The following is a 24,208-nucleotide window of genomic DNA, read 5'->3' as shown; positions in this document are numbered from 1 at the left end:
TCTCTTAAAATCTTTTGAATTTGGTACTTTAAAGACTGTCATTGACAACCCACACTGTGGTGGACAAAGGACGTCAAAAAATTAAAAACAGATTTACAGAATTGTTTACAAGCACAAGAGTCAAGGCCCGAATCATTAGAGCCACAATTACTTAACTTGTTTATACCACTGCTTGCTTCGCGTCGTGACCAATCAATTTGTAAGTAAGGGCATGATTTTGAAGCCGTGTGTAACGTGTGTGGAAAAAAGAGTGTATAAAAAGGTGTTGGAATTTTAACAGCCTGATGACTTGGTTACGTCTGTGATGTGGCGTTCAAAATGGAATGGATTTTTATTTTATTCTAGTTTGTGCATGTAGTTATGTATTCTTATCAAATACAAGGTATACTTAAAGTCATTAACCGACACATGCTAAATCTTATGTCTCGTTAGTGTGATTACTTTTAAAAGATTTTAGGAATGTTACAGCATCTTAGTATGCATGATTGATAATTAATTGCAGCATGTTAGATTTGGCGATACTCTAGAAAATTTCACCGTGAAATTAAAGCGGGTAATGCAGGGGTACTGCTCGCATCCCAGATTGATGACCACCAGGGATTAATCTCCAGTTCCATTATTTCTTTTTTAATGTGTTCTAGTTACAGTATAAGTATTTAAGTAAAGTTACAGCACCTATAAACTCCATTTTATCTAAGAATTTTAAGGTGTGTTAATTTACATCAATATGCTGGTACATAATATATACCTCTAGAATCACAAATTGATCTATTTAAATACGTACTAACAATGCCTACCATGAACCTAAGTAACTGATTTATTTCGCCTTGTCTTGGTATGGCCGGTTTCCTAGCTTAGGTATGTATCCACTTTTTCATAATAGTTGCTTAGAAATACGACTTATAAATAAATTATATTTGTATTTTATGTTACAGACTTCATACTCTGCATATAAAAACATAACCATCTCTTATCTCCAGTTAATATCTACCTTTGCGGAGGAATGCAGATGTTTAAGTTTTTGTTACAAGTATTTGAATACGCTGTTTGAATATTGATAGGTTTTATGACTGTTAAAATCTTTAGAATTACATATATCCCCTATACATATATTTGTATTCAGAATTTAATATGTTTGGGTATAACGCCTGAATAAGAAATTAAGTATAGAAAACAAAAGTATGGGCATTAAAACAGCGTTTTCACAATATTTAAAATAAAGGATCTAACAAATTTCATGTACCAATTTATAACTTGTTTTTAAAGATTAAGACATACGACACGACTGGACTCAGTTATTTGTGTATTAATTGGTCGTTTAATAAATCATATTCAACATCAATTACACTCAAATATTGCAAAACAAATTATTTAATATACGATCGAACGAATAATCACAAAATGTTAGTGACATTGATTATTCATTCAAATCACGGTACGCGTTAAGCTTTTTATTGTACTGGCTAATAAATATTTATATTACACAGTTGGAAGTGCTATTATGTATTACAAAACATATAGTAAGTGCTACGTTGCATGTATACCATTGCCATTGTCATACGAAGGTTATATGTATGTATGTCATTAAATACTATTTTAATTTTTTTTTTAGTATGTATAGGTTGTGTCACGTGTGTAAGAAACCGGTTTTGGATACCCTATGTTGTGTGAATTCGTTTTGAGTTTTACTAATAATCCTATCTGTCTGTCGATGCCAAACTGTTCTAGTGTTACAAACATCCGTCATACTTACCTGAATTCAGTACCATTAAAATTATACCATAACGCTATGAATGAACTATAGCCACAATAATTCTGATGCAAACAGGACAAGAGAACGGTCACGACGGCTGACGCCATCCAGTCTAAAAATATTGCTTTCCACATTCAAACCTTTTTTTACTTTTTATACTATTTAGGCTGCAATAGGTTTTGGGGCGCTGCGTGTTACACGCCAAACAAATGAATCCAATTTTGGAAGCTGGAGTGTTACGTCATTTGTTAATAGTTGTTTTTTTGCTCCTTTTTTATTTTTATTTCCAGCCACGGTTTTTTGACTAGCACGACTTGGTGTAGCTGGTTGTCATTTTTCTTCATTTAAAAAAGGTATCAAGAAATTGCTTCATCACTGTTTCCCATAGACTGTATGAAAAAGATGCCCGTCTCTATGTTATGAATTCAACTGTTTTGAGTCTTGTCTATTCCTTCTTCCAATAAAAGAGTAGGTAACGTGACTAAACTGACAGACAACGTAAAACCTAAACAAGTGGTTAGAAACTTGAAAATTAGCACATGACTGAGGTAGAGATGTAACAAATAATTCGTATCCAATTTTTCACTCTTTCAAGTGAGTAAAGCCGCGGGATAAAGTTATAGTTTGACAAAATAAGGAATGATGTAAAATAACTTTAAAGGCTCTTTGAAATTCTATTAACTTTAGTGTGGTAACAACTGACGCAAGATAAGGGTCAAAGGGCTCACAGGTTTTCGTTTTCGTTACGGATAACTAAATTTTCACAGAACCTTTTAATAGCAATACTCATGGATCTAAAATACACGCTACGTTGGGCTGATGACAGCTTGCCAATTATTCGAAACACAAATTACATATCTATTTCGATGCGGAAGCCATTTTTTACATAAATAAACCCATCACGTAATCGTTTTTGATAAAAAGTGCAAAGCGGGTGTAGCCGCAAACGATGACGAAATCAATAGAAATTTATGATACATATATTACTAGGAATAAAATTTATGTAGATGATTTCATCGGTAGACATAATTTGTTCCCAAAATAAGTAAATACGACTCTACCACACGCAGCGAGTAGCTGTACTGTTGTTTGCAAAAAAAATATGTTGTATAAACCTAACGGATACATATTGCCCCCGTGGAAAACTAAGACAAGAGCTGCAGGGCTACCACGAAACTCGAAACTCGAAGTTCGTATCGTACCGTCCCTCTCGCTCTCGTATTAAATAGTATAAGTGTCAGAGGGACCACACGACACGAACTTCGAGTTTCGAGTTTCGTAGTAGCCCTGCTGGCTCCCTATTCCTATCCCGTGAGCATAAAGCGCTGGTGGCATAAAGGTGTATAAATGTTTTTGACGTCTTGGTAACGTATTTCTGACCTTGACTGTACATGCATCTCAAAGGTTGTCAATTATGGTACCTTCTTCATTATTTTACAATAAAGAAATAAATACATACAAACATATTTTCCCGTTCTTGGATATAACTATTAACCGGTCTCCATGCTTTTAGGCATTTTATAGCTTTACTATACTTTACCCGCGGCTTCGCATGCGTAATCTATTAGATCGAAGCAGTTGCATTGGAATTCCAGGATTTTACTAGATACTTATGGGAATTCCAAATTACATAGAGAATTTCATTCATGTTGGAAATAAAAATCAGCGGCAAATTTCACATGTCTCTAATCCTAGTTGTTAAAATTTTGGGGTAATTATTCCGGTCCCGTGGGATCATCGAGCTAAAAAGTAACCAATGTGTTATTTCAGACGTCCAGATATCCACACACAAAATTTCATCCAAATGCGTCCAGCTGTTTGAGCGAGAAGGAGCAACAAAACTTTTATAATATTAGTAGGATTCGACAAGTCGACAGTCGGCATTCGGTATACATAATATACTGATATCGTTTCAACTTACCGCTAGTGCTATGATTGTCCTGCTGCCTCGTGTACTCATTCCTCTCAGGGGACGGAGCCAAGTCGCTGCCGATCCCGGAGCTGCCTCCAGAGGACTCCAGCTTGCGCCTAGCGTTCACGCCAACGATATTTTGGTTCAGACAACGTCTGGTGTCGATGTTGTTGAGGTTACCCTTTTGGCGGTGTACAGTGTCGTAGTCCCTTGGCGGTAAGAGGATCGGGCTTTTACCTAAAAAAATAACTATGTTGAAGGCCGGAGTGTAAAAATTTAAGTAACTTTTAAAAAAGATAAAAGTTTTTAAGTGAAATTACTATTTTCTAGCTAAAATACGATTAAATCAAGATTAACGTACAGGTAACGTACAGGCCAAGTGATCGATCCTATTTTTAACCCCCGACGCAAAAAGAGGAGTGTTATAAGTTTGACAGCTGTGTGTCTGTCTGTCTGTGGCACCGTAGATCTTAAACGGGTGGACCGATTTGAATGCGGTTTTTTTATTTGAAAGCAGGTTTTCTAGCAATGGTTCTTAGACTAGTTTCATCAAAATCGATTAAGCCGTTTTTGAGATATTGATCTTTGAAGTGACAAAGTCGGGGTTTTTCCAACTTTTTGTTGGTTAGATTAGGTTAGGTTATGAATAATAATTCTCTTACTCCTTAGCATTAATTTTACATATAGAAGCTAGAAGCTGTAATCTGAATAAGCTGAGTGCATAACGGCTAAGAATATTGGTGCATGAGTGCAATGTATAAGATAAATAAAAACTCTACCCTCCTGCGGCCCAAGTAAATTTTTTGTTCTATGGACATAAAACTTTATCACACTTAGGAGAGAGTTCAATGTCAAATTACAATAACTCATATACAAAGGATGCTGGGCGATAGGAGGATACATAGTCCTTTACAAGGTGTCTTAAAATTAATGAAGAATATTTCAACAGAGGATTAGGGACGTTTGAGTTAACAACCTCTGTAAGGGCTTTCCCTCGCAATTTTTGATTTAAGATAAAGTCACCCCATTGAAGCTGTTCAGTTGCATCGATGATTATAATATGGAAACATTAGTCAATCACATTAAGGGCCTGTTTCACTACTTGTCGAATAACTTTAAGTGGCGGATATCAGTGATGCCGTCTCTGTTTGTTTTGTCCGAATAAACAAAGACGGCACTACTTTTATCTGACACTTAAAGTTAATCGACAAGTGGTGAAACAGGCCCTAAATATCCTGAACGACAGTAAAACTAACTCGCTGAAATATTCCGGATTAATTGTAAAGCCGAGTTTAGACTTGCAAGAAAAATCGTGCAAGTTGCATTACATTGCCAGGCCGTAACGCCAACGAGTTTGTAGTGGCCAATCGAGCGCCGCAATGTAATTCAACTTGCACGAATTTATTGCAAGTCTAAACTCGGCGTAAGACTCGTATGTACTGTCAGTGCCCTAACATAAGTATCCACTTTTCTATGCAACTAGTATGGAAAAGTGGATACATAAGTTAGAGAACCGACCGTACACTAGTTTGCTAATGTCGTTCAGAACTCGAAACAAAAGATCGGTTTTCTTTTTCTTTCCCATTTGAATCTTCAGGAAAACGAAGAAAACCGACGAGTCCCGAGAGTCATTTATATTCTAGCTGTACTGTATGTTATTTATAAGCTTATAAATTTAGACCTTTAAGAAAGTGCAAACACTACATAAGCAAATACACAAATAAAAAATACATACGTCATCGTAAATAAATACGGGTGCGCGCAAGCAACTACCTACAAAAAACAGAAAACGAGACTGACCTAGACCCTTTTTACCTGTTGACAACTTCTGTTTCAATTCTGCGGCCAAACTGTCATACAGATTAGCGACACATCTCTCTTCGTTGCTCCCAGAGTCGGATTCTCTGGACACTTCACTTCCCAGGGAAGAGTCTGGGGGTTTCTTGGAAGCTGGAAGTGCTCCTCGCATTTGTAACTTCCTTTCTATATCCGCGAACTTTTTCTGATTTTCCGGACGCTCTATGAGGGCGAGGAGGTGTGTGTACAACATCTCTGCAGTGTGGTCGGAGTCGCATCTGTTAGGACAAGGATGAAAGCAAATTAATTTTCATGATTTTCAAAGGTAATTGAGGACGGTAATTGCTAAAGAATACTTGAATATTGAGGGTAACTTTTGAATAGAATGTTTTTAAGTATATAAGGCAAAAATAACAATAATTTATTTGAAAACTTCCGTCAAAGTCACAGCAAAAAACGTATTCGTAGTTATTACAATTTCGATCACCTAAAGAACCATTCTCGCCAACTTTCAATAACTCCACAAAAATCACTTTCATTTCATCAGCCAAAGCACATTCGCAGAAGCGTTTCGCACTAGTTCGAAATAGTGCAATGCAATACAATCAACTTCCAATTACATGTACACCTCGCTGCGTGATACCGAATACCAATCACTGTTATTAAACATCGAATTACTATGTAGTAACGTGGCTGAGAGTACCTAAAATCGTGTCACTCTGCCCTTCTGAATATCAATAGCGTGTATCTTTATTGCCTAATGGAGAACGTGGAGCGACGTTACATTATTCTGAATCTTATTAACTACGAGTACAATCATATACTGAACTTCTTCAACACGCTTGGAATTAAGTATTGGGTTACAAAGCTGATTTTTTTTTAATCATATTGTATCCAGGCTATTTGACCGTTATTATTAATAACTTATTAATACCTTTAATTTAGTTATTATTAACGTATGTGATTTTCTGTTTATTTGTTTTCCGTTTTTCTTTTTACCGCGCCGCAAGTAAATTTGTTTGATCAAATAGTCAAATGCTCGCTTTACAATTTCCTTTCCTCATCATCATGTCAACCGAAAGACGTCCACTGTCGGACATAGGCCTCCCCCAAGGCTCTCCATTCAGACCGGTCTTGTGCTTTCCGCATCCACCGCGATCCCGCGATCTCAACCAAGTCGTCGCTCCATCTTGTTGGAGGCCTACCGACAGCTCGTCTCCCGGTCCGCGGACGCCATCCGAGAACCTCTGACCCCATCGGCCATCAGTCCTGCGAGCAATGTGCCCCGCCCACTGCCTCTTCAGTTTCCTTAAATAAGTTAGCTGGAAGAGATCCCTTTTTAGAGTCAAGTTCGATGTTGTAATTCTTTCTGTATGCCTGTATTTATTTGCTTTTTATGTGCTACAATGAGTTTACATACACACGCATACATACATACACTTATAAACAAGTTTTCATGCTAATGTGGAACTCGAAACAAAATATTGTTTTTATTTTTCTTTCTCACTTGAATTTTTAGGAAAACGAAAAAAACCGACGAGTCCCGAGCGACATTGACATCCTGGTTATACAGATACAGTCAAGGGCATTATGAGTAATATAATTATGTACGTTACCAAGACGTCAAAAATATCTATATACCTATTTGATTATCGATGGGATAACCGTAACCCACATTTTTATTTCTGGTTTAAAGGAACATCTCCGACTTTCCTAAATACATTTTTTACAAGGTGTTAAATACGGTTGTAACAGTATATAAAGTACGTATGAAGACACGCTAGTTCTAAGGGGCCTGGTAAAGGGTTAATTAGATTAAAATTCTTTTGTCTTGCACAAATTAAATCTAACGACAGCCAAACCACTGAGCAAACCGAGATAACGCCAAGCACATAGTTTGATCTTGATCGTAACGCACAATGAATGAGACAAAACATTGGCCCAATTTGGCCAATGTGTGAACCGATAAGGCACTTATTCTATGCGTATGATATTCAACGCGTGCGCAAAGAATGAATGCTAGGGTTGCCAACTTATTTACCTATTTCGTTTAATGAAAACTTACACACTAATATTATCTGCAGTCCTAAAGTAATAATATTATTTAACTTATATTATGATAAGAACAGATTCGATTATGTGCGTGTTTGTTTACAATGGAAAAGTCAAAAAATAATAAACCTATTTAAAAAAATATATGGATGGATGTTTCTTGTTCATAATTTAAAGCTAATATGCTAATATTCGAAAGAATTAAAAAATCAGTTCTGTAGTTTTTTGAATGTATGCATTTTTTCTTTATATTACTAATATAGAAGTTATGGTGGCATTTCAAATAAAGTGTTTTTTTATATATAAAATAAACTCTGCAATTTTGTGTAATATAGTTATAATGTCAGTTTAGACAATTACAGGTCGATTCACAAGAGCTGGCAATGAATAGATTGAATGAGTGAATGAAAGTATCTATGTGTTTCCTATTTGAATACACTTCAAACAAATATGAATCTGTCATTTTCCTACAAAAATGTCTAAGTGACATTACTTTCGTAGAATGTAGGAATCCATTTGTACCAGCTTTGTGAATCGAGCTGTAAAAGCCATAGTTTATCAACCCTGCGTGTTAGTGCGAATGTCAAAGTTGAGCGATTTGACAAGGCCTTCTGTCACAGTGTAGCAGGTTGCGCAATGGAATGCCGAACGCACGGCGGAGGCCACATAGTCACTAAGTGAACAGGAAATTATAAATTAGATTTATAATTGTTGTATAAATACTTGTTGATAGTGTTACTATGTTTGCTAACCATTCTGCATCGATTTATATCTTTTAAATCTTAATGGAAGTCTTAACTCAGTTCCATCTAAGTTAGGTACTTACCTTTACTTAGAGAGATACTTAAAGTTTAATGAAAACCTCTTTTGATTGTACCTAGTAGTAACGTGTATGTTATATGACTAGTTAACATTCCAAATTTGAAAAAACCACAATTATGTTTGAAACGAACTATACTTGGTTTGGATAGGTATTTAACTAAATATAAACAAAACGACGTCATTGGTGTCTTAAATATTGATATTCCCCTATTAAACTATCTAAACATTTACATTTCTGTATTGAAATACACTAGTCTAGTTTGTATTACAATGATAGATATAGGTAAAAGTTTTAAGTCTTTGAATGTACCAAATATGGCAGTTGAAGTTTGTTTACATTTTAGTTAAATACTATCCGAACCAAGTATAGAGGCAATGGTAATAATAATAATAATAAAAGATATTTATTTAATAGTTTGCTCACAACTTCTACATAGGTACATAACAAATAATAAGTAGAGGTAGAATGTTTGTCGCCGCGCCTACCTACCTAATGAGCCTGCTTTATATTTTATAAACTTTTGCGTACAACAGTAGTGTGCCTCTGTATGTTTTTTTTATTTATAAGGCGTGGTTTAGTTAGCGTATGGCAATTTCCAGCTACCCAGGTAGTTGATATTAAAAAAAAGTAACAGAGCCACTGCGGTCTACAAAACAAGCTTTTGTTTTTTTTTGCTGTTTTCACCAACCCCGTATATGCACCCAAGTAAGACGGTGCACTCTCTCGTCACTTTCTCGGCTAGGCTCAAACATAGCATTTGTTTAAGTATGTCAACTCCTTTAGCATATCAAAGGCAAGCAAGGACACCGGCCTGGGCGGAGCTACCCTCGATTCAAGAAATGTCATTAATCTTGAGCAACTCAGCCATATCATGTTCACATTACCGATTGTTATGGTAATTCTGACTCGGTCGCGGTGTTACCATTGATAAGAACGTAAACTCATTGTGTTCGTAATCCGTTCCTGTTTTATAACTTAGCATAGGTAGAAGTAGCTGTTTGTAGGTTTTCTAAATAAAAAAATATTCAAAATTATAATAGTAGAGTATCATTTTAAATAAAAAGTTGGTTTCATAAAACGACGTAAAGTAAACAGTTAAGCTTTACAGAGCCATTAAATATTATATTGGCATCTGGGTTTAAGAACCTGTAGAGAGAAACTACCTAAAAATGGTAACTGTTTTATGGATATCTCAGGTAAAGTTTAGCGATTATTCACATGCTCTTATTACGGCAACTAACAAATTGTAGAATAGTAGAGTATAATATTAAAAATATGGATTCAGTAGTCGGTGGCGTTGAACTTTAATTTCCAAAGCCTCTGCTTTATTTAAATGTTAAGCAAGCGTAATTGCCATCAAACTTGTTGGAAAGTTCTGGCCAGTTACGCCGGTGAAATTACGAATTACGCTCCTCTGGCTTCTGGCGGAATCGATTTGTTAATTTACGATACCCATAAAATACATCGTACCTCTACTTTATATGAAATTGGTATGAAAGCGTTATCGCTTCGACCGCTAATGATATTTTACGACAGCGGAGTTTAAATTGTTTGTGACGTTAGTTACGCAAGTTTAAAAAAATATATCTTTATTAGATTATAGTGTGAGACTACGTCACACTCCCTTATATGTTTAGCGTAAGGTATATATGTAACGTGTCGTGTACTAAACTAAGTAAATGGAGGCTATTAAAGGCTTATTAAAGGGTCATACTGAAAACCAGCGCTGCGGCTTGCCGTGGCAACACGCTGAGTATGGCCCTTTTTGCTTCTTTCATCACAATGTCTTTTTCTTTCTTTTTTAGTATGTAAGAGTATGTAATAAGGTTGTCTTATTTTTAATTGTATTTTTTTTCTTTTTGTGTTGCCGAAATTTGGCGAATAAATTTATTCTTTTCTTTTTTTTCTTTTTCTATTATTAAACGCGTGTATTCGAAACAACTTGTCTTATCTGTTACTACCCGATTCATAGATTGCATGACCATCAGATAATGTTTACTGTGTGATAATTAATGTAATCTATTTTCCCTCGGAAGTGAGCGGAGAAAGGTTTTCCGATAAGTCGGGTCTGAAATCAGTCATAGAAAGACTTAAGTTTTTTTTCCCCTGGATGGCAATCGAGCAAGTGGGTCCCCTGGTGGTAAGAGATCACCACCGCCCATAAACACCTGCAATGCAGACCTGAGATGCACCTGTATTGCAGATGCGTTGCCAACCTAGAGGCCTAAGATGGTACCAGTAATTTCACCGGCTGTCTTACTCTCCACGCCGAAACACAACATTGCAAGCACTGCTACTTCACGGTAGGATTAGCGAAAAAGGTGGTGTTAGCAATTCGGGCGGATCTTGCACAAGTAATAGTTTTTAATCCTTTTTGGACAGACAGAGACAGAAAGGTTAGTGCATGAGTGGACCGCACCAGCAGAAAACTAGGTTTTGTTAAAATTTGTACAGTACACTTCGATTCATGTATCCTATTTAATATGTATAAGAACGCATCCCTCCGAATCAATACGAAGTTGTTTAGTAAATGTCCCCCTTTGACATTTACTAAACAACTTGTCGGGTATCAAACTAGTAATTGAACTATAAGTACTTGCATCGTTTCAAAAAGTTCACGATGTTAGGTATGTTACGTAATAAATATTAATAACCTTCTTCTTTATAGTAAGTACCTTTGTACTAGATGATAGGTCAAGAATTACTGTCATTTTATGCATCTGCCGATGATATTAAGCATGCTGCTGACGAGATAATTACGGGTTATTGTTGCTAAACATGTAGTTCTTATTACTTCTTATATTTTTCTTACAGCTTGACCTTTTTATTATTTACAAGGTTTCGAATGTTACATATAGATCGAATAAACAAAGAGCGCTTCTTACTGATCATCTAACTGGTGATTTCTTAACTGATCATTATTTTTTTCATCTAAACTAGTAGTTACTTAATCCCTGCGGATTGCCCTTTGTGGTTCAAAGTAGTAATATACTATACCAGGGTCAGGAAGACCCCACCACAATCAACTCCTTTAAACTAGATTTTATTTTCAAAATTTTATTCATACCTATTATACCTACTTACTCAACATTTTAGTACTTACATTTTCGATTCAGTTGTTCTATTGTATTATTGTGTACTATTAGCTGTGTTTTATCTAATTTTTGATGAAAAATAATACCATTAAAAGACCTTTTTAAATTTAATTATTGTATAAAAGTAAGTACAAATGGATTCCAATGCTTGCCAGAGTCGATCCTTGCATCACCACTTACAGCGAAGGCAAACGTGGTTCATCTAATGTTGATTGGATTTGTATATCTACTATTTACCACATATTATTTCTCACGATGCCTTAATTGAATAAGTGATATCATAGTTGGCTATCATCGTTTAAAAATAAACACGAAAGCAATAGGAATGCTGACATTTTAAAGTCAAGGCTAGGTCGGTGGTAAAGTTTACAATGCAAAAATGCACAACAATTTGATTGTAGAAACTACAAAATAATTCTTTAATAAGTACAAAGAACAAAACAGATTCCTTTATTATTTAAATACATGGCTAAAATAAAAAAAGGAATCAAAATAAATAAGAACCAAATAAATATACCTAACTATAAAAAGAAAACACCATCTAAGAGGCCCTCCTGCGAGACCCCAACACACTGGCGGCATTACCTCTCTGTACAGTGAAAGAAATTGTAGAAACTTATTTTTTTTTAGGGGATACCAGTCGGAAGGATACTTGGCGCATGTAGCCAGCAGATGCGGGTTCGAATTTGAAAAAAAAATCTTTTTTTTTAAATCTTAGATTTCGTTGAGCATACGTACTGCTAATGAAATAAAATTAAACTTAATTTTGTTGTTCAATTTGAATTTAAGTAAATACTTCTGTTTATAAAGACAACTCTACGCATCCAATCCAATCATTCATGAGGTATAAAGATAGTTCCTGGAGGTTACGCCATTGAACTTTTGTTTCATTGTAACACTAACTGTGTCGTAACCGTAAAAATGGTAGAAAAAAAAAACAAAAGAGAACTGGTTTCTACGGCGAATAGTTTTAATTTTCTCTTCACACCTTGTTAACCGTTATTCAGTCAATTTTTTACCGCCCAAACGTACCCGTTGTCGACTATTTTTTCCCGCGGGCAGACAGGTGACAATATCAGAGAAAGTTGGAATTTTTCATCGATGTTTAAAATAAATAACTGTCAAAAAGTACTGCGAACTGTCAAAATATAGCTGCCATTGGTGAAAGCGCAGTAAAAAATGATCTTTGAAGGCAGTCGATGAATGATTGGTGAAGTAAATCACAGACATGCGATATGTGGAGTTAGCATTATTGTTTCCGTGAGGGGTCACGTGACCGACCTCTGCGCTAGAAAATAAGGAATGTTTATTCTTTAGTTCGTTTAGAAAGCTTTCTCAAAGAAAACGTTTAATTCACACTAAGCGTGGTTTTAAGCCGGCAGTCATTAAGCTCGTTTGGCTACTGCATCTGAACAATAAATTTATTTAAGTGATAAATGCCAGTTTAATTTAGTTACTTTCAAATGCGAAAGGGGATTCTTAAACACAAGGAAGATAAATAGCGTTTTTTGCAAGTAACTATCACTTGCAGATGAACCATTGAAAGATGCCAGGAATATCGAATTCTCATTATCATCACCTATATTGATTAAGAAAACGATTTTGATACAATAGCGGCGCGAGGAGTTCAACAAGTTTTGGCGGAATGCAACGTCGACTTTGCGTTATATTTATATCCAACTGGTAAAACATTTACATCAGAAAGGAACACCCAATAGCCTCCATAAAGTAACGAAGCCTTTCGGAACGAGGAGTACGACAGGTTAATGCGATACCAATAATGAATACGCAAGAATATTTACATTTAAGAAAAAAAAGATTCGACGACATGATTCTTAATTGCAGGGCCAATTTAATTAGGTACTTCCTTCTTCAATTTACCAAAACGAGTAACATACTCGTAACATCAATTCCTGCGACTCCAATCTTGAATTGCTTAACGTAATGTAAAAGACGAGTAATAAACTCGTCAAATTCAGCTATAATGCTATCGCACAAACTGTAATTTCGCAATAGTAATTGCTTGCCTTCATCTCAATTATCTGCGCTGTTCCAGCTCCCGTTTTAAACGCCCAATGAACCTCAGCGGATATTACGTGTCAGACAAACAAGTTGGCAACCCGGAAAATGTCCTAGGAATAAAATATGCGCACTTCGTTCCAGATAAGCATAAACATGTTGGACACGATGATGCTAGTTACAAGCTTTTAGTTATTAAACTTGCCCGGTTGTTGTTGTTGTTGCTTGTATTAAAAATGTTTTTTAATAGAAACTTATTTTAAATTTAAAGTTTGGTATGGTGTCGTTGAAGTCCAACATTATATTATGTACAAGTATAAATAATAAGACCTTTTGTATTAACTATGTTCTGGCAATAAACATATTTGAATTTGAATTAATGAGGAATTAGTAGAACCATGACTAACCATGAGCCGTGGCTAAGAAAGCATTCAATGATAAAAAAAACACATTTTTAAAGGCAAAATCTCAAGGAACATTCGGAAAAGATTCATTAAGACCTACATCTGGAGTATAGCATTATATGGGAGCGAGACTTGGACATTGACTGAGGGGGACCGAGACAGATTGAGTGCGTTTGAGATGTGGTGCTGGCGGAGAATGGAGGGGATTAGCTGGACTGAAAGAAGAACTAATGAGGAGGTTTTAGAGTTGGTGGAAGAGGAAAGGCGGCTGTTGAGGACGATTGAAAATAGGAGAGGGAATATGCTGGGGCATCTGATACGACATGACAGTTACATAAAAACTATTTTGGAAGGGCGAATAGAAGGCAGGCGAGGCAGGGGAAGGCCGAGACGGTCATTTATAGATCAAGCCAAGGAAAAAGTCAATGTCATGTCGTATCAGGAGCTGAAAACGCTGGCAGAGAACCGAAAAGAGTGGCGATTACTCCACCGACAAGAGCTTTTAAGCTCTTAAATTATTGATGATGATGATGTAGTAGAACGTATTAAATATTATATTTTTAGGGGTTAACATTACCTATAATTCAGCTTGTATGCAAAAATGTGTGCTGTTCAATTTTGAGATAATTATGACAGTACATCTAATAGCACCTTCGTGTCAAATATGTACCTACTCGTAGGTGGAGCGTTATTTAGAATGATGTATATTAAACATGTCCGTATAATAAGTATTTAATTGCAAGTCGTCGGTCTCATAAACGTTCGTTATCATAAAGTAAAGGGATAGTACCCACATCTGGTCTAGTCTAGGTTATTGGCTGTAACTACCGGTTTGTTTTACACTTTTTGTACCTATTAACTGAGGCTGGTATGTTGGCTTTAACCTGATTGGGGATCCGCAGGTGATTGGTAAACAAACTGAACCTGATATTTTACCGTTCACAAGAAATTGGGTTTAGACGAAAACTGCGATTTAGACGATGACTAAGACTGTCCTCAAACCCAATTCAGTTTCCAATTCAAATAGTCCAATTGAAAGCGAGAAGCGATCCTTTATTAGGAGTAAGTTCATCTTTGTGGTACTTTCTGTCTACTATTCGTATTCGAAAATTGTTATGTGCTGTAAAGAGTTCACTTACATACATAAAGCTAAAACCCAGTTAGCATGTTAAATAATAAACACAAACACATGTGTAGCTTGGCAACTATTTATGAAATGGGATTTGAAGCTAATGGAAATTGACAAGAAATGGGTGCACATGGCCTAAATGGCCATGGTCTTTATCCTCTTTCCGCATCTAATAACTAAGTTGTAAACCTACTACTCGGCCTATGGAATGGTTCATGCGAGCAAAACCGCGAGTAAACACTAGTTTAAAATAATATACACTATGCGGAACCTACATACAAACGTGACGGTTAACTTAACCGGTTGCGACGTGTATGTTATTACTTACGTTTAGCCAGCGAGCGAGTTCATCTTTAATATTAGGTTTCAAGCTTCCTGATACGGTGAACCGCTTGCGACGTTAGATTATAAAAACTAATAACTTACATGGCTGAAGAAAATTCCTACTCGGAGTTAATTACAAGTTCACAATGAATGAAAAGATTAGTCTTGTGTAATAATTATACTGTCAAGATGAAACCTTTCCCTGGTAGACTCTGGAACCAGTATTGATTTATAATAAAATAAGTAATGCACGTCTTAAGATACATCCCTGAGCAACCCTACATAATCATAAAGAAAAATAGAACATTTAGTGAATATAATGAAGAAAGAATCATTCGAGCAATTCTCACGACAACTCAAAGTCAGGTGTTGCAGGTAACTAAATGACGAAATGGATTCCTTTTACATTTGTTTCAACCGCAATTCTGAACACAATATCAAAATGTTATGATGTCTTACAAATACTTATGTAATAGACGTCTCGATTGATGATATTAAATTAAACGAATCATTTCAGAAGTCATGTTACAAGATGAGATCTTGCTTAAGAATGTTAATGTCTCTATTACTTTAGTAAAGCGTTGGATCCATTCCGAACAGGTTTCAAGTTAGAAATCATTGAAAAGTGGTTATGTCAAACCACAAGTCAGTTGAAACAATTCAATAACAGTTATAGTGTCGATCAGTAATTATTCAATAATATTGTGGGCAAACTCATTACAGGTAGAATCTCTTTTTAATTTGTCATATTCAAGACCAAAATACTGATAAGACGTGTAACATTTTTATAATTAGAGTATATTTTTACGTTAAGAGGGAACATACTATTATTCACTTTTATCTTCAATAACACCTACTTCTTCTGTGCTAATGCAAACTAAATTAAATTCAGCAATCGCAATCGAAATTCATTCCCGAGTTCGAAAGTAAAAATCGGATATTTCTGCAAATGAGTTTAGATAAATATTTTAAAGCGGGATTTTCATGTTACGAAATCATCCGAGAAGCTATACATTGCGGGCCTTGAATAATCTTAACTAGTTCGGCAGCTCCGTAATCATGAAGCACTAGGATGACTTTAATTCTATTGCTACTTACAATTAAAATCCACAAATAAATACAATAAAACCAACACTATGCTATAATTGCATAAGACAAGGACAAAACTATACATACACACACAACACTACACATTTATGTATCTAAATAAAACAGAAAACTATACAATTTATTGAATCAGGCGTTACTTTGCGGAGGTCCATATCAATGAACTAAAAGAATTTCCTTGCTCACCCGCAACCTTACGATACGATACACTACACTGACGCGTTTCGTGGTGGTGATAGATGGGTTTGTGTGATTTGTGTGTGTTCTTACAGTGTGGAGGTGGAGGAACTGCACGAACACGCATATTTTGCATAAGCTTAGCTATCGTAAGGTCGCGGGTGAGCAAGGAAATTCTTTTAGTTCATTAGAAAACTAAACGTTTATGTATCTAAATAAAATTATAAAAAGAAAAGCCCGTTTAAAAGACCTGTCACTGTAGTGTCCTCATACCACTGGCGAAATTAACCCCTTGGACCACAAGTGCGATTGGCTGGGATAAGCGCTCGCCAGTTCTTGGGTTGGGTTGGGTCAATCAACCGGGAGGACATCAAAAAGACCCTTGTAACTTTAGACCTTGTGACTTTAGGTCTGCTGACCAGGCCCCTTAAGTTCGGCAAGCGCCGCATACTCCTTTCCTACTCCACCACCACGCCAATTTCTTCATATTTGCGTTTTTTGTTTTGTCGTTTCTATTCTGTTCCTTATTTCCTTGGTTTCAATCCTCGTATTGTGAAAACGTGGCTTGAGAAAATTATAATAATACGTAAAACGGCTGAGAATCTTGCCATTTTGCTAAATGTGTCGCGACCTCGCTGATGCGGTGCGTGATATGTCAACCATTTCTACATCTCGTTCAGTTTCAGCTCAAATACTAATTCCATTTTATACTAAGACTAGTTGTTGCCCGCAACTTCGTCTGCGAAGAATGCGTTTGTCGCGCGCCTGGGGGAACTTTAACAATTATTCTGCTCTTCTCAGGGTCTCAAACTATCTCCATACCGATTGTCATCACGATTGGTTAAGTTTTAAGCGTGAAAAGTACAGAGACATTCACGTCAGTCAAAATAGTCAGAAATGTTTTTCTTTGAGTTGATATACCTATCTATACTTCGTATTGAGTATATTGCTTCCCCGAAAATAGTGTCTGTGTTAACCACCGAGTTGAATTGCAATTTTATATTCTTCTTAGACGTGGTCATTTCGTATTTTCCTTAACAAAATTATTAAGAAACGGCCACTTACACAAAGTAAAAAAAAAACACTAAACATGAATGGAAAAAGTAGGTGAAACTATTTCAAGAATGCGTTTGTCTTTCATACCGTTTTCTAGTTTCTGTTAATTCAAAGAGGCGGTTGATATCCGAACTACAGTCGTCCTCCTTTGCAAATACAGTATTTCATGCTGAAAAAGTAGGTACCCATACATCTCTTTGTCGTGCGCGCGCTCTTCCTAGAAACTTTTAATTGGATGTTTCGGGTTTTACCAGTAAGCAAATATGCAATTTAAGTATACCAAAATTTATAAACCTCGTTGCAGTTACCTAGACATTTCAATACATTACACCATCAACGAAGATGCTCCTTTAGCCTATTTGATACGATGTTGCAAGACTTAAATGCCATACTCAGCCCTTTCCTAAGTCAGGCTTCCTTTGTATTTAATGGCCACTTAAATCAATTGACTAGACATCAAAACATCTTTAGAGTCGTTTCAAATAGTTTATGGCCTAATTAGTGGTCTGACCTTGAGCGATATTTTATATGCGGTCGCATACAGGTATTAATGACATTTCTTCTTCTTCTCTTTTAAGATATGGCTTTTCTGTCCTAATTAATAGGACAATTTTGCCAGTGTCAAGGTAAACTATCTTTGAGAGGGACGTTGTACGGTGATTGTAGTTTTTGCAACTTGATAGTAAAATTCCAGAAACCACGTGGAGACAACTTGCGCATTAAAAAATGCCAGACACGAGAGCAATATAGAATTTTGTGATCAATGTTCACTGTTAAGGTTAATCGCCGCATAAAACACTATCAAAATTATACTTCAACTAGCCAAAGAAACAGAAGTAGCAAAATTAGATATTGACTAATTACATTTGATATTAGTTATAATAATGACATGTGTTGTTGGGCGCCTAAAAATACTTCCACGTTATCTGTTAACTAATGTTATATACGTCATATGTACCTATGTGTATATACGTTGAGAATGATAGAATGCTTAAGGCTGCACTAAACATAGTGTTCGGATAGACAACCTGATGAATGTGACCGAAGTATATTTTTCAGCAGCTTTTATTTTCTTTTTATCTAGTTTTCAAACTGCAAGGTGTACATTTCTCATCAAAGTTACTCGTTTAAGGCTATAGGACATTTGCTATTATTGTAATGTTATCTAAATTAATTAAATTCATCACATTTAATTTTATTTACTTCATTGTAAAGTCATTTATAGTAAGTATTTTATATTGTCTCTGGCTCTACAGTTGCTACTGTCATCTTAGACAGAATACGCGCTTGACTGTGCTTCTGCGCAGGTATTTGCGTGACATTTACAAAGGTCGCGTATCCTCCGTTGCAAAATGTCAAATGTATGTATAATATTTTTCTAGCACTCAAGTGCTAAGAACCGTCACTAACCGCACCTTTGTTTGAAAACTGTTGAGATTTCAAGCCCAGGTCATATTTATTGGCTTCTATATAATAGGTTAAGGATGATGGTTTAAACATTTCACTTCTTTTCCTTTAAAGTTTAGATTTGTTCTTTAAGTTACGTTGACTTACACGATGTAAAAATAGAACATCAAATAGAGGGATGTTATAAGTTTGACTCCAATGTCTGACTGTCTGTCTGTGGCATCGCAGCTCTCAAATGGATAAACCGATTTCGTATTGTAATTCTTAGCTATGTTTCATTAGAATCGGTTAAGCCATTTTGTTATACTGTATTTTAAAATTACAACTTTTTGCCATATCTGCCTGATCGTGCCTTGTTGTAAATGAAAACTTTTGATTGTAAAGCTATAGATACTGGGTAACACCAATAAAGACCCGCCCGAAATACACGTATAATGAAAGTGGTTAATGACATTGCGTGCTCTGTAATAGGACCTCTTAAACCAAAAAGCTTTGCCAGCCATATTCAGGCACATAATAAATAAGCTTGAGGGGCTGTTTCACCACCCATTTATTTGACGGGCAAATGTGATGCTGTTTTCGTCTATTCGAACAAAACAAACAGAGACGGCATCACAATTATTCGTCAGATAAATTTAATCACTGGATGGTGAAACAGGGGGTAAAGGTTCGCCTTTGTAGGACACGAGATAGAGGACATCAGACATCAAACAACGTCAATTTTTTGTTTAATTTATGACGGTGGAAGCAGTCTACACTTCCACTGAACGTAGATAACAGTTAGTGTTTAGTTTTGTAACTAAGGGACCCCATACATCCCTGTATTATTATTATTATTTTTATTGAATTGTATAGGTACTGTAGTTTTTAAGTATTTTATTTGTAATTATTTTATTTTGAAAAAAAAATGACTTTCTGCCAAGTTTCTTTGCGGCCTATTTACTGAATAAATGATTTGAATTTGAATTTGAATATTGAAACATCAATATCATATCTTACCTGTAAGCGTGTACATGCACAGGACACCCAGTGAGCGGGTTGTACAGAAGCAGCACACAAGCCACCACGTCGCCTTGCACCACCGCGCTGGTGATGCTGCCGTGCGGTATGAAGTGCTTGATCGTCTGCTGTTTCCCTTTCGCTGTTACATTCTGAATTATCTTCAGGCCTTTGTGTGACACCTGTGGAAGAAAAATAGTAGATTGTACAACAAGAGCATAAGACGAGCCATGTTACCCGAGACGTTCATATGACGACGTTCATCATAGGTGGATAGACACGTCGAAGGGAAAATGGGTTTAAGGCTCAAGTTTTACACTCTGCTTTTCACTTCGATGGCGAGGAAATGAAATAGCAACAGTGGAAACAATAGGTCACTTACTAATCAGTAAGTACCTACCTGTTATTTTTCATGCATTGCTACATAATCATAAAGTTATAGTTTTATATTGATTTATTTTGATTGGTTTGATTGATTTTTATTTGTACATAAAATAATAATTCATAAAAAAATATATAGAAACGTTTTTGATTGCGGCTGTTGACACCTGATTGCCTTGGTTTTAGATGAAAATTTTACTTTATTTATTTATTTATTCCAATAAAACTACACAGCATTAGAGCTTTAAAATTAATTTAAGTAATTTTATGTCGCCTAGATCCAGCATAAACACCAACTTTACGAGCATGACAAGTGAAAAATGTTTTTACAGGAGTTAATATCCGAACGCAGCTTATCATCCTCTCGCTCACTCGGTACCTCTCACTCTATCGACAGCTATCAACCGAACGAGCCCGCATCTGTGAACCTTAACTTTTATGTGTAATCCAACAATATGAAATTTAGAAGAAACCAGATATCGCTACCAATCAATAAAAATAGATTTTCTTTATTGTCCTCCTCGACGTGAGTATTTTCTAGAATCCCTACTTTTGCTTATGTTAGATTAGCTCTTTATTATCCAGCCGCTTTACCCGGACTTGTACAGTTACCGGCATGAAATTTGATACGGCAACTATTCATAATTATCTACATATAGATGCTATAGAGCATATCATCACTACTTTGAAAAAATCTCGTATCTCAAATGAATACGTCAGCAAATTTGACCTTTAAACCAATGTTCATTTAGTTCACTCGGAAAGATCATCGATTTTGAGATAGGTACCAGCTTTTTTCAAAGTAGCGACGATATGTTTCTGGGTATGAAACTACCGCGAGACTCACCCATATTAAACGGACAACTCACGTGTTAAATCGAGTTTAGCTCGACATGTCTAGGGCTATTTCTTAGCCCTTCTTCATAGGAGAGCTAAACTCGATTTAAGACGTGAGTTATCCGTTACAATATCATTTAATATGTTTCTGGGTGTTTTTTATTATACAATGTTATTGCCAGTGATTGTTAAGGTATTGTTCAATGCTTTTATTTTCATAAATTTACAACTTATTACCACATAATTATCAGACAGGGGATATTGCACTCTGCCAATAGTATTGTCCCGTTCCGAGTTATCGATGATGAAATTACGCATCATACTCGTTCCACTATCTTTATTTATTTCTCTTCTGAAACATATTTGAAGTACATTTATGACCGGAGTTCGGGTCATCGAAGTTTGGGTGAAAGTTTTAATTGTTTTACTATGTTAGATGAATGGATCATGCAACACGTTACGCAACAGTAGGGCCATTGTGTTATGAACTTGTTTTGATTGAACCCACGTTTAATTTTACGAGAGTCTAATCAATTACCGATCGCCATTAGGGAAGCCATTGTTGTTCGCAGGTTGTGACAGGACTTTGCTTTTAAACTGTCACGTTGGCGATATTTTGCCGTTTGGTTATATAATACGTGGATATTGTAGAATGGTTATTTGTTTCAAAGACCTCTTTTTATCCAAGTAACGAAAAATGTTGTCGATAATGACGATCTAGGTCTTCAATGAGGGCTGGGAGCTATTTGTATCCACGGGCTTTTGGTTAAAGTTATAAAAGCTAGTTAGTAATCACAGATTAATAGCGTTCGGACTACAGTTCCCACGCGAGTCCAATACGGATTGGGAACTTCACACACACCATTGAATTGTATGTGCTGGTTTTCTCATAGACTTTTTTACGATAAATTAAACATGGTAAATTTCAAATATAATTTCGAATATGAATTTAGATTTTTTTTAACAAAAAATGGAACCGACTTCAAAAACCTGTGCCTCAGCACGAGCCAGCAGGAGCGAAACTATAGTCGTCTACCTCACCTACATACTATATTTGAAAATGCCAAAATCGCTATAGGTGTGCTTTAAAAATTCGAGGGTTGCTCTCGATTTCTCTAAGATCCCATAATCAGATCCTGACTTGGTATCAATGGGACAACCTCGGAAGTCTGTTTGAGAGGCCCTCCTGGCCCTACAGTCGGGTTTTTCCCCCAGTGAGGGTTCGGCACTGTCTAGACCCTCTTTAATAATAATAATAATAATAATATAATGGATTTTTCCCGACTCAAGCACCTCATACTCGTATAAATTTACAAAACTAAAATCAAATATAAATAAAATGAAAGACCTAGTCTTTGACCCGGCGAATCTACCGAATAAAATCATGGACTGACCTGTAAGGTGACTTTAAACGGTTCTAGCTCCCTTGCCCGATCCTCTAGAAGCTGGATAGCGGGTAGAGCGAACTCCTCGCCGCGCAGGCCGCGCGACTCCTGCGCACCCAGGAACCACACGTAGTACGACGCCTTCTTTATGTCCTTCTTTAGTCGGAGAGCCATCTTGGACTCTATGTCATTGTTGGCGGCCTGTAACAAGAGAGAAGTGGGTTTAGGATGAATTCATATTGGAGACATTTATTTCGACGACTTGATAAAAGGAAGAGGTTCTCAGTTCTCAGTCGGAATTTTTCAATGTGGGAATTCATGATCCCGTTGACTAATTAGTATTTTGTTGAATAAGTTGTAGTTTCATTTCATGTGTAATTTGTTTGAATTAATGTATGTAACTTTATTTTGATCCAAATATGATAATGTTTACTACAACAAAATTTAATTGTGGTATTTTCTGTTACAACTCAGGCTTTTAGTCTCAGCGGTTTTTTGTCCTGTAGTGGGACACATTATAGGCTAGTTAAAAAAAACACAAGTATGACGACAGACAGTCTAGCGGTTAGTAACCTACTAATACAAATATGTTTTTCTAATAAATAGGAATGGAAAGTTACTCCTCATTAAGTAACGAAGTGTCGTGTCAGAGAGTCACAGTTACATCTACAACTTTATTTCATCCGTTTTACATCTTCGCTGTCACAACCATGTCGATTTTATGTTAATAATTCAACGCAGCAAGTACCCAAAAACGGGGCCATGGTTAGCACCCTATGTGTCAGTCCAACCAATGAATATACTTAAATCAATTGGAAATCCTATCGCCCACATAACTCCGCGTAGCTGCGATCGCCATTTAGAAAACAATTTGAAACTCAAGGTTGTTATGAAGCAACGACCGCGTGTGAAAATTCGTAATCGTCATTCATAACAAACAGACGTGTGTCCAGTGCCCTTATTTTATTAGTTGCGTAAATATGGGCATTTGTTAACCACCTGCGATAGAATAGTAAATAGATACAGCAGGTACTGAATTTAGAGTGGCTGTGTGAGCTAGATTGTGAACGTGAATGGAATGAGATATCAATAAAGGTTATAATCATGATAGTTTCACAGCGTTAAGCTGGAGAGTAGCTTCCTATGATGTAACGTAGTATTTATGACTATAACAAATTTATTGACAGGCAGTTATTATACAGTCAGTCAGTTTTTTGACAGTCAGTTTCTTTTTGATATTTGTTCAAGCAACCTAATTGGACGAAAATAATTGTAGGTATTAGGTTCTACTCGTATATCAGCGGTTGTCTGGAACAGAATCCTTATAAGCGATAAGATCATCTATTATCTATCCTGCATTTTGTCTTTTTGTAAACTTATTGCACTGCTTTGTGGTGTTCAATAAAGAAGTACCTGGGCGACCGAGCTTTGCTCGGGCTAAAACTCGATAATAAGCGTTTTCCCCGAGATAAGACCAAGCTAGATCGATTTGTCATCCCCGAAAACCCCCACATACAAAATTTCATCGAAATCGTTGGAGCCGTTTCTGAG

The 24,208-nt window shown here is 36.1% G+C and overlaps 1 protein-coding gene across 3 annotated transcripts in view; it reads right to left on the bottom strand.

Moving 5' to 3' along the window:
- LOC141431132 (uncharacterized) overlaps positions 1 to 24,208 on the bottom strand; it is a 98,298-nt gene that overhangs the window by 5,516 nt on the left and 68,574 nt on the right. For 2 of the 3 annotated variants that reach the window (XM_074092144.1, XM_074092145.1), the window contains 4 exons: positions 22,667 to 22,858; positions 20,055 to 20,236; positions 5,466 to 5,740; positions 3,675 to 3,902 (listed from right to left, as the gene is read on the bottom strand). In XM_074092144.1, coding sequence (XP_073948245.1) covers positions 3,675 to 3,902; positions 5,466 to 5,740; positions 20,055 to 20,236; positions 22,667 to 22,831 — 850 coding nt within the window. In that variant the 5' untranslated portion in view covers positions 22,832 to 22,858. The remainder of the gene's footprint in view (positions 1 to 3,674; positions 3,903 to 5,465; positions 5,741 to 20,054; positions 20,237 to 22,666; positions 22,859 to 24,208) is intronic. The other variant, XM_074092146.1, reaches the window with a different exon arrangement.

This window comes from Choristoneura fumiferana, chromosome 9, assembly GCF_025370935.1.
Source record: "Choristoneura fumiferana chromosome 9, NRCan_CFum_1, whole genome shotgun sequence".
Lineage (NCBI taxonomy): Eukaryota > Metazoa > Arthropoda > Insecta > Lepidoptera > Tortricidae > Choristoneura > Choristoneura fumiferana.
The sequence above is the reverse complement of the archived record's forward strand: the minus strand, read 5'-3'. Positions and strand labels throughout refer to the sequence as shown.